This window comes from Hermetia illucens, chromosome 1 (genome assembly GCF_905115235.1).
Source record: "Hermetia illucens chromosome 1, iHerIll2.2.curated.20191125, whole genome shotgun sequence".
NCBI classification, from domain to species: Eukaryota; Metazoa; Arthropoda; class Insecta; order Diptera; family Stratiomyidae; genus Hermetia; species Hermetia illucens.
In genome coordinates, this window is record NC_051849.1 from 180,981,874 (window position 1) to 180,993,790 (window position 11,917).

Consider the following 11,917-nt stretch of genomic DNA (forward strand, 5'->3'; position numbering starts at 1 on the left):
TCCCAAATTACCTGCATGCTTCCTCTTTGCAGACCGTGAATCTCCCCCCGGTACACCCAGGGCTCCTAAGCCAGCACTATTCCAATGTTCTCCTTGGAACTTACCCTTGCAATTACCGCAGATGCTGCTTTCGCATGGTGGAGGTTTATCTAGGCTATCTTAGCGCTGCCCATTGGCTCCGTTATTGTTTGGAGCTCTTCTCCACTGTCGGAGTATCGCCCTCCTCCTTCAACATGCCGCTTTTCTGCGCATCGCTGTCTACCCTAAGCCCTAGGAGTCCTCGGTCTAGGTCGTCCAGCTTCTGCTCTTCACTGGGCAACAGGTCTATTTCCGTGGTTGATCCAGTCCTTTCCGCCTCTATGGCTTTCAAGACTTCTTTGGGGACCTCGGTATGCTTTTCACCCGGTGTCCCCTCCTAGGTGTCTTTCCTCGGCTTTTCCCTGTGCACATGCACGGGTATGTTGGCAAATCGGTGGTTGATATGGCAACTCCGACGTTTAATCGCCTCCGGGGATCGGTCATCTACCCCGATCGTGACGAGTTTACCCTTGCCTTCCACCTTGCTTCTAAAGACTCTCCATAGTCGGGTATGGAGATCTTCATTCTGAGCAATTAGGAGGCTCATAAGGTCTTCCGTTCCTATTTTCGCGACTTTTGGCAGAAAAACTGTCACCATGTGGGCTCCTGGTATATCATCCCCAGCACATGCTGACAGTTCTACCCTTTCCCAATCTGGCAATCTAAGAACTATGGTTCTAATCCACTCTGCAGTGCCTTCCCTGGCGCAGTCCCCCAGTATAAGGCATATATTTCGAAGTCATACCTTGCACATCTGCCTGACGACAAGGCCCTGAATGGTTTCCTGCTCCTCACAAGTGAGTATTTGCACCGGAAACATTTTTGGCAGTATGGCCAGTCGAATGCCTTTGACCGCATAAGCTAGCTAATGGTGGGCTTCCTGAGTCCTGCCTTCACCCCTGACCTGCCCGGGTTTTCTCCCCCCTTGGGTTCAGGTTTGGATTTTTTGGGAGCATTCCCTTCATGCGGGCTGATCTCTACTGCTCCCCGCTTTCTCGGCTCCGGTAGAGATGGCTTAGGTATATCCTTAGCCTTCTGGTTTCAGGCCTTCCATCAGATAGCGCAGGTACCATTTAACACCTGCACCACTGAGACACGTAGCTTTTCCTGAAAATCTAAAAAAAAATTTTCTTTTCAAGCGATTAGTAACTGCAGCCAAATATTTGTTTTCACGTAATCCGAATAAGCTGCTAGAGGAAAGTCTTTCACGAACAGCCATTCGTAAATTACTCAGAATCGCGCTACTTTATTTAAAATTTTAGGTGACTTTTAGTTTTATCAACTCTCGTTTATTCATTTCAAATGCATTGGGTAATAGTAAACCTTTACACTGATATTAGCATTCTTTTGTCCAAATATTGATTTGTCGGTGCACTAGGTAAAAAAAATAGTCGATTGGATCAAGGAACTCAGATCGGCTTCGTTACAGAGAGATCCTGTCCTGTTTTCCTAGTATTCGATTAAATCCAGTGGGCTTCCTTTTCTCTATGTACATGAAGTGCAAATACCCACAATTGGAGGACCCAATAATGTACATGTTACGTGTAACATTGATTTGTACATCCACCTTTAGCGGTGTCCTAGTTTCAGTCCTTTTCGGCGGTAAAATTAATTTAGTTAATCTGAACCTACGAGAATCCTTTTTCCCTTTCACTCAAGTATTTATGAGATGGCGCCACTTCAGTCCTGAATTTATCCCCGTACTAATTTAAGGTGATAGTATCCACCACATTATGTGAGATTTTTGTCCTTTCTGAGTAGTGGATTAGAAACCCAAAATAATTAACTTCTTGAATGAAGCGCTCTAACATACTTCAAGGCCTACATTCAATCATTATTATAACCATTGGCGCAACTTCCCCGTTCTAATACAACTTTAACCTATAATATATGGAATAATAGAAAAATTAAATCTCACAACAAGTATATGCGAAAATAATATAATCAAATCACTTTATCCATCTGAGGAAATAATAAACTAGTTACAGCAATGACTTCACAAACATATTTAACAGCATTAAACATAAGTATTGCACTGAAAACATGCACGAATATTTTTGCGACCATCTTAAAACTATTTGTCTGCCCAAGAGTGTGTAGTCCCCATAAAATAAAAAATTCAAGCACAATCTATTGATGAAGTATCTTGTACAGAACATGAAATTAACACCCCATCCCCCTGGAATTGAATCATACGTATGTGATAAGACTTCTGTGTGTGTTTTGCATATGAAAATCTGTAAAAATTAGAGAGTTGTAATCTGAGCAGTATTCACGTTTGTTTAAATAAAAATAATAGTTCCTCCAAGCGACAGATGGTTTTTGGTTATTTTGTAACGAATCTGCACTTATTACAACCCTCAAGCTCCTTCCACTATCTCTTTAATACACATATCAAAATATGAATCCATCCATCATCCACTTTACATATCCTTCTTGGATCTCAATTTCAGGCATTAAGTGCTAAACATCGTAGTAACAAACATCATGACATTGAAGTAACTGAAGCCGAACCATCAAGAACACCCGAAGATTCCGTCTGTAGTGCCGAAGGACCAACCGATACTTACGCTGAAATATCTGGAATCTCTCATTCGGTGGTATCACATTCAAAATAGTATCGCTGAAAAAATTGGAAGCGAGAAATCGAAGAAAATCCTGAATCGCCGCAAAACAAGAAAAGAAGAACAACATGCACCATGGGTGCATGGTACAGCAAAACGTACGCAACAAAGAAACAAGTAAACTTCCAACTATAACATTTTCGCATAATTTGTTTTGATGCAAACATCTCATCCTTAGATAATACTCTATTTGTTTATATATTGAAGAAATTGGAATGTTTATATCTAAAATTCAAGAACAAAGTACTACACTTACTAACTATTAAATTAATGATGAATGTAATTATTAATCGTATATTATTTATTTTTCCATGTTTAAGTACTATCTACTATTAGCTACTACTATTATTATTATAAACGAAAATTTATGAAGAGTAATCTTACTAAACAGTCACGCAGAATGGCAGAGAAAATGCGGGTTATTACCAAATGTATGTATTGTACTATGAAGTGTTAATTTACCAAAAATTTGGAATTGGCTTCCATCGGAGATAGTGTGGTTACGTTATGAGCCAAAATCTTGTCTACTTTCATATTAGTTCAAGATTCCCGGATAAAAAATCATTACATAAGCAGTAAATATAATCCATCAGATCCCTTCGGGAATGTGTGAAGTTTGGATCACCCGTCTCTTCTTCTTTTCTTATTATACTTTTCTTCTTATTTTCTATTATATTTCATTTCTTACTAAAACTACGCCTCACTGATGGAGACTCGCAAGGCTAATGTTCAACCACCTTGTCCACAATAATAATAATAGTATCAAAGGAAATTGAACCGCGTCCTAGAAGAGCTATTGTGCCAATTTAATAGTTATAATATATCTAACAACTATAGTAAGTCACTCAATCCTATAACCAATAGGAATTCTGAAGTGTCTTCTACTTCAAGATGATCCAACCTGATATTAAGTATCATTATTATTCTGTTAAGGGAAAGTCGCCCCGCGTCCTTAAAGAACTATTGTGCCCCTTTTACTGGTTATAGTGTACCTATTAATTATAGTATCTCAAGCAAGCCTATAACCGTCAGGAACTTTAATATGTTCCCTACTTCCAGATCTTTCAACTTTGCATCTGGTATTAAGTGTTCTCCCAGATGTCTCGACCTACTTTGTACAAGTGCCGGACACTGTCCTAGGACGTGTATATAGGTTTCGTCATACTCCTCACAAAACCTGCAGGCAGTGTCCGTAGATATCCCTAGCTTCCCTAGGTGATAGTTCAGCCGAGAATGACCAGTGAGAATTCCCACTATAATTCGGAGGTTCTTTTTGATGAGGTTTAAGCAATCCTTTTTGCGCATGGATTCGTATCCCATAATAACCACCCTGGACTGCTCCCTCCCTGGTAGGCTTGCTCAGTATAGTTCCCTCAACCGTTCCTCCTCATTTCTTAGAGTCATAGCCATGAAACCGTTTCCGATTCCACAGAAGGGTTCTGGCCTGTGTAAAGGCGTCCCTGCTCCCTTCTTGGCTAGTTCGTTCGCTGCCTCGTTGTCTTCCAACCCAGCATGGCCTGGAACCCAAAGTAGCCAGACCTTGTTGGACGAGCCGAGTGTATTCAGTCTCTCAAGGCATTCCCACACCAGTTTAGAGTTCACCTGGTTGGACCTAAGTGCCTTGATCGCTGCTTGGCTTTCGGTGGGAATAGCTTTGTTCTGCCCCTTATAGCTCCTTTGCAGATTAAAGGAGGCACATTTGTCTATGGCGTATATTTCCGCCTGCAATATGTTAACGTACCTACCCATTGACAATGCCATCGGCACCCGCTCCCTCTGCTGAGAGGGATCCGTCCCTATACCAAGTAATCACGCTCTCCCAGTTTACCTTGTTACTCCAACGTGTTTCAAACTTCTTATCGAAGTGAAACCTCGTTGTCATGTTATCCCTTGGTATGAGTAATTCGGGATACCGCGTAGAAAGAATATCAATCTTCCTTAGATTTAGGCAGCTCCCCGCCTCACTGATACTACCGGCCATCCTGAATATTGCCCTCCTTGGCTACATCTATATGTGCAGATGGAGGGGGGTTAATCCCAGGAGGACCTCCAGGGATGGATGCCGTTGGGCATGTCCTCATTGCCCCACTGATACACACGCAAACCAGCCTTTGGAGCTTATGTAATTCCCTGGTTTGTGTGCTGAGTTCGGTTCTTTCTGCCCAGATTACCGCTCCATAGGTAATCATTGACCTTACTGTTGCAGTATATATGTATCCAAAGTAGTATCTTCGGGCTGCAACCTCATTTTTTTTCTGCTATGGATCTACAAGTCATCAGAGCCCTCGTGCCTTTCCGACAAGTGTTTCCGAGATGTGTCTTCCAGAGTAATTTGTGATCTAGCATAATTCCCAAATATTTGACCTCTGTTTCTCATTTCACCTCCATATCATGTAATGTTATGGCTCTCAGGTCATCAAGCTTACGCCTCCTAGTGAATGGTACTATGGTGGTTTTGGTTGGGTAGATCCGCAGTCCCACCTTCCTGCAAGATATCTTCATATTTGCCCCTACAGATTAAAACAATGTCGTCCGCATAATCCTGGACTTGTATTCCAGCATTTGTTAACACGTCCAGGAGGTCATCCACTACCATATTCCACATCAGCGGCGATAGTACCCCACCCAGTGGGCAGCCTTGCGTGGTGTTCATGACAATGGAATTTGTACCTGTCGATACTTCTATTTGCCTACTTTCTAGCATTTTTCCCATCCAGAATGCCAGGGTGTTTCCCACTCCCTTGTGGCTCAGGGCATCTTGTATCTCTGTGTGCGATGTGTTGTCGAATGCTCCTTCGATATCCAAAAACGCGCACAGCGCAATTTCTTTTGTTTCTATGGCATCCCGTAGTACCTCTGTCAGCTGATACACAACAGTTTGATATGAAGTAAGTATTAAGTATTCTAATTGGAACCTTAAACAGCTTTGCACAAATGCTGGACACTGTCACATAATATGTATGGAGGTTTCTTCGCTCTAGTCACAGAATCCGCAGTGACCATAGATATCCTTAGCTTTCCCAGATGGTAATGTAGCCTGCAATGATGATGATGAGTTTTCCTATATGATCCTAACGTGGTGATGAGCATGATCGCCCTGGGCTGTTCCCTCCCTGGTAATAGTTCACTCAGCCGACATTCATTTGTTCATTAATTCCTAGACATAATAGTCATGAACCCCTATCCGTTTCACAGAAGGAATCTAGCCCAGATAGCGCTAATGTTTCTTCCCTGAACAGCTCATGCGCTGCCTCATTGCCATTTAACCTAATATGGCCTGGAACCCAGAGTATCATGACCTTGTGGTGTGAGTCGAACGTATTTAGTCAATTCAATTCACTTGGTTGGACTTAAGCCCCTTGCTAACTGCCTTCCGCCTTGTCTCATACAGCCTTGTCGGTCAAAATACGTCCCACCCCCGTGTAGTTTCCTTGGAGGTTGGAAGAGGCACATCTACATATTTATAGTGCATATTTTCGCTTAAAATATGCTAGTGTGTGTTTTTCTAGGGGGCGGGGATAGGGTTGGTGAATGTCTTTACGCACAGAGGCACGGTTCAGCTACGGATCTAAATTGTCCATGAACCGCGCAGTCCATCTGCCTCTTGGCTTATTTTGCAAGAAAATTGCCACTTGGTAGAGGCGCGATGACGTTCTTCACGGGTAACTACCTGTCTTAAGTTTTCGCCCCTGTGACCGTAAGTTGCTTTACGCTCCTTAGCAAGGAGAGCAACGGGGATTACTCCCGTGATCACCTTCACAGCCGATTCTGAGACAGTGCGATAAGCAGATGCCACTTGAAAAGCTCCCTGTTTCACCCCTTGAGCAAGACGCACCTCCGCGCCATAGAGCAGAACGGATTACGTTGCTCCCATAAGAAACATCTCCTAGTATATATAGGATCCCTAACATTCGCCATTAGTCCACTCAAAGCCGAGACTCCAGCTGCATCCCTGTCCGCTGCTGCTTTGATTTCATCTTCTAGTCGAGCATTAAACCAAGATATTTAACCGCTGGTTTTGATTCTATAGTCAACTCGCCGATCGATATTTGACGCAGGGTTGGGATTCTCTTTTGGTAAGATGACTTTTTCAATTTTTTCCGGCGCAAGGCTGAAACCATGAGCAGTAATTCTTCCGCTTACCGGTCGCATCAATATGCCAAGTCTGCTTTACGCCTGTTCAACAGTGCACTACCGACCAGGCGCGGCTCTTCTGGCATATCGAGTCTCTCAATCCCTGGGCTACTCCCGACGTGATCTCCATCCTCCTCTGGCCCTCTAGCGTCTCATACAGCAGAGAGCGGTCTTACAGATAATCCCTCAATAATCGCAAGAGATAGCTTGGTACGTGAAATGAGTTTTCTAATGTGCCTAGCATATCTGCCCATCTTATGGAATTGAAGGCATTTCTGACATCAAGCGTTATGCGGAGCACTATCCGTTGAAATCGGCGGCTGTGTGCCTTGGCTCGATGCACTGCATCCAAGACATCTATATCAGCATCCACCATGGACGTGTACTGAGGATAAGTCCCCGGCAGCGCGGATCGCTTGAGAGAGTCTTCTCCTGATGAGCTTTTTGAACACTTTCCCGGCCGTGTCAAGCATACACAGCGATCAACACAAGGGGCAATCCTCGCTATTGACATCAACCCGTACGGTATGAATGGGGAATAATGCCCGTACAATGCCATCTGGTCGGTGCTTAGTACGCAGGGCTTCCGCAGAGCCCCGATTTTCCGGGTGACAAGTTTATAGCCAAATCCCCACGGATCCTCATTCATCTCGTTGACCAGGTTCTGCCCGCCAGAAGTTTTGCTTTTATTTATCGCGCTGCGGAGTATCTGATCTGATCTATACTCTGCCTTTATGGCGCATACCTCCTCGCTGGCGTGTAAACGTTGTGCAGGGCTTATGGCACTCCTTCCGTGGGTCTGTCCACGCCAGAAACTCCGACGCAAAAGTGATGTGAGGGATACTTCCTTCGCTGCCTGGAGGCCGAAACATTGGCTTGGATCCAGTGTTTAAAACTACGAGCCTGGCTCTCGTCGCCACTTGCAGGATCCATTTCCCTCTGGAGTCTGCCTAAAGCATGCCCCATTCAAGTACCCCAGCACTAAAACACCTCCGTGCCCGAAACGGCGTGCTCCAGAACATCAAGCCGGCGTTGATAGCCCGGCATCGCCTCATTCAACGAGTTTTTGGGCTGGAGCATTTACAGAGGTGATACCCCGGGGCATTTGTTACCTCAGGACATTCACGCTTTATGGCCTCCTTCACTTCGACCTTTTCTAAAACGCAGTCAAGATCTTGGATTTCTAGAGAGCAGATAAGCTCTAGACTAGAAACGAGAGTCTTCTCTCCCACTAACCACTTAGAGACACGGGATTCTGAAAACGGAACTGTAATAGTTGAGTTTTACAAAGTCCTCGTGCAGTCGCTCCTGCACCAACGTCTCAAAATGTGCTAACAAATTCCACCCACTTATTCCATAGTTAAATTTTTAACGCTATTTACAAATACTAAGGCAAATACGAAAATAAATCGAAATTCTATTTGTTATGAATCCTTCTTCCAAAACGTTCAACTCTGTACCACTGTATCCTCAGAGCTCACTGAGGATATAGTGGTACAGAGTTGACGATGACTAAATCTAATCTCAACCCCAAAATTTCCAAGCATAGAAAGGAGAAACATGTGATGTGTCGCTCCTAGTCGCAAAGTAGAGGTTAACCTTAATCAAACAAAATGGGCACTCTCAGTTGTCATGGCCAGAGGATATCAAGATAGGATGGGGACTCTGAAGTTCGTGTCTTTTCAAGACCTGCAACGGGAAAAACATCGTTTGAGGATACGATTTGTCATGGACCTTTCCTCTCGTTCACGGCACTCAAGTTACAAATTTTCCAGCTTCACACACGCGTTCAAGCCGGTATTTTTTTATTTTTCTTAACTCAAATCAATTAATTTTACGAGAATAGTATTTTTTCTTCCGTATATATATTTACCTAAATAGTTTACTTTATTTAGATATCACCCGGTGCTGTCTTTGCATGCTTAGTATCTACCCAAAAGTAAAGATTTAAACAATTTAAATAACTTCTAATGCGGGAAAGGTTGGACTAATATAAAAGGGGCACAAGATAAAGGCTACACATAAAATAATTTAATTATTTTATAGAACCATCAATCCACCACCGAATAAATACCACTGTTCTTTTGTAAAGTCATACATAAAAGTATGTCCCATGTAAATATTACGAAAAATAGCGAATAGTTAATTTAGATAATGAAATATTAATGTAATGCAAAAAGATAATTCAAGGTTATAAGGCGTGATTATTTTAAAAAAATATATAAACAATGTGAGCACTTGAAAGAGAAGAATGATCTGATTTTTAGGAAAATATTAAAAGTACTGAATTCCAAGCGAAACACGCTCTAAACTTTTTGAAAAGATAAATCCAAATGTTACTTTATCATCCGTAGATTATATATCGAAATGCCCATTGTTTTCAGCGAAAAATATTTAGGAACAAAACAAAGTACTTCATATTTACCACAATTTTGTGCTTCTATTCGTTTCTTCCTTGCTTCAAAAATGAAAACGCGAAGTAAAAGTGATCTTTTCCAGAGATGTCTTCGTTTTAATTTACTGAAATATAAAAAATATAAAAATACAATTGTAATCAATGAAGTGTTCCGCAACGCAATTACTATGTTCCTTTAATTTGCTTTCCTAACTATAATATGTAATAATTGAAATGAAATGTATAATTCAGAATCGATTGGATGAAAGCGTAAAATAGGAAAATGAGATAAAATCTTTAAAAATGAGGGGGCTACAAGGTATTTACGAAATTACATCATGATTATAAATGAACGCACAAACACTAAGAAATCTCGTCTTCTTTCCAAACCTGCATGGGAATGCTTTGTTTGTTCGTTATCGTCTAATTTTTTCTTCTCCAAAAAAACATGCCTGAGAATGCCGAATACAGAAAATTTTGTTTGAAAATTAAACCACTCATTATAAATAAAATATTCCAAACCAAATGAGTCCCAGGTTTATAATTATAAATTTGCCTTCAAACACTCCCTTTCAACACCATCAGCATTAACAATTGGTTGTTATACACGAAACCATAAGGACTTATATATACAAAGCAGAAAAAAGTATTACCAAAAACAAATACCTACTCAGCCCACCATGTTGTTGTTTATGAGATAAAAAGAAAAGGAAACTTTGTTAGCAGAAAGTACTATTGGCAGTAGAGAGAGCAACATACAATTCAAAATGGATTCCATGAATGGATCAACATATACACCCTGTCTTATTGAAACAAATAGAAAAAGAAATTTTACATATAAACTAAATATGGAGCTGACAGTAAATGTCGGGAGAAAAATGTTAAAATTTATCATTTTGTGTAATACACGAGTACCATAAAGTATTGGAGAAAAACAATTTAGAAATAATATTGTCAAAGGATAAAATAATACTATGTAAAATGGCATGTGTGATAATCTATTGTAAAAATAAGATAAACAAATGTTAAAGAGTCAGTAACATTGTAACAATAAAAAAAGAGAATTACACAAATATATGAAAGGCATAAAAAAGAAATTGCAATTTCATTACTATCAATAGTAAAATCGGCAACAGCAGCAACAAACACAACGACACAATCGACAATGGCCTAAATTTTTAGAAGCAGCAACAATACACCACGGTCACCACTTATGGCAGCTAAACTGGGACATTTCACTATAAAATTACAAGTAGAATGGCACATGGTCCCCACGGTAAAGGCGACTGATAGTGAAAGGAGCGATAACACCGTAGAGACTAAGAGTCCTAGCTGCCAAAAAGGAAAGACGTCACCGAATTTGGTTTTGCAAAATTTCGAGCTACGTGACACCCCTTTATCGGGACGAAAGGGTGACGAACTCCCCAATCAAAAAAGAAACGCAAGTCATCTCACCGGAGACCATGAAAAAGATGTAAGAACTGCTGGATCTTATTGCACACCAGCGAAAATCCTGGAAGACGGTCGAACAGGAGCTGAGGAAAAAACACATCGCTAGTGCAGCCTCTAGATGCACAAGACGAAGTGGCCTCAGCTTGACAAAAAGAGACGAGGGGAAAACAGCATGAATCTGCCAACAACGACGCAGGAAGAAGAATTCCTCGTGATGGTAACCAAACGAACCAAACAACGTCGAAAAAAGGAGGTTTCATCCAGTGGAACGAGATCTTGCGGAAGTTCTTCGAGAAGTTCGCAGCAACGGTGAAATAGATATTGAATCTATCCGGCGGGCTCGAACCGGCGATATATTTGTTGAATTTGGGTAGAAGACCGATAAGAAGAGTACGTTCCGCGAGACAGTTCAGGGCATTCTAGACACGAAAGCAGTGGTTTCTAGAACCCATGTGCACCCTAACACAAAAGAGACAGAGGAAGCGATAAAAAGGATTATCCAGATGTGAACAACCTTAAGCTGGGAGCCACTTCTATTAACAGGACAAAATTTGGCCATTGTCACTGCCCCTGAGAAGACAGCAAGCCAACTTTTTCATTACGGGAAAATACAGATCGGTTTCAAACCACTGCGTAAACCGATCAATTATCGTGAGGCAATACCTGAAGCTGTCCGAGTCTCACAAAGGGTCTACAATGTCGAGGTATTCGTGTGGAAGCGCTTGTTAACTTAGGGAATGCAACTAATTCCTTGCTAGCATGTCTACTAACCTTAGTTAGTTTAGTTTACTGGGGGAGCCGCAGCTCCGAGCATTCAGGCCATTGTTAGGCCCATTGTACTATCCCCGTAAATCGCCTATTCAATGGCTTCCCGCCTACAGTATTCGTAGGGTTTAGCGAATCTGAGCACATTCTCCAGAGGCAGAGAGTGTGCAGATTCTTCATTGAAGAAAACCTTGCCAAGGTGTCTTCGTCTCAGTTCTGAGGAGGTCGGGCAGCTACATAAAAAGTGCAGGGCCGTCTCCTCCTTCTCCTCACATTGGCTGCACATAGCCGAAACCACTACCCCAATCTTTTCCATATATTAGTTTAAGGAGCAGTGTCCCGTTAAAGGCCCTACTAGGGTTTTCACGTCCCACTTTTTAAGGGACAACAAAGATTTCGCTCTAGTGGCCCTAGGCTCTTTCACAGGGATTTTCGCCTGCCGGCAAGAGTCAAAATTTCTCCACTCGGC

The 11,917-nt window shown here is 41.9% G+C and overlaps 1 protein-coding gene and 1 long non-coding RNA gene across 9 annotated transcripts in view; one reads left to right on the plus strand and one right to left on the minus strand.

The window, feature by feature from the left end:
* Positions 1–3,727, plus strand: part of LOC119661449 (probable G-protein coupled receptor 158) — a 207,119-nt gene extending 203,392 nt beyond the window's left edge. For all 8 annotated transcript variants that reach the window (XM_038070796.1, XM_038070795.1, XM_038070794.1 and 5 more), the window contains one exon: positions 2,532–3,727. In XM_038070796.1, the coding sequence (XP_037926724.1) occupies positions 2,532–2,696 (165 nt within the window). In that variant the 3' untranslated portion in view covers positions 2,697–3,727. The remainder of the gene's footprint in view (positions 1–2,531) is intronic.
* Positions 646–10,372, minus strand: LOC119661450. Its single transcript, XR_005250587.1, has 3 exons — positions 9,262–10,372; positions 2,649–2,701; positions 646–2,315 (listed from the first exon to the last, which is right to left on the minus strand). It is a non-coding gene; the product is annotated as an uncharacterized LOC119661450 (long non-coding RNA).
* Positions 10,373–11,917: the final 1,545 nt, after the last annotated feature.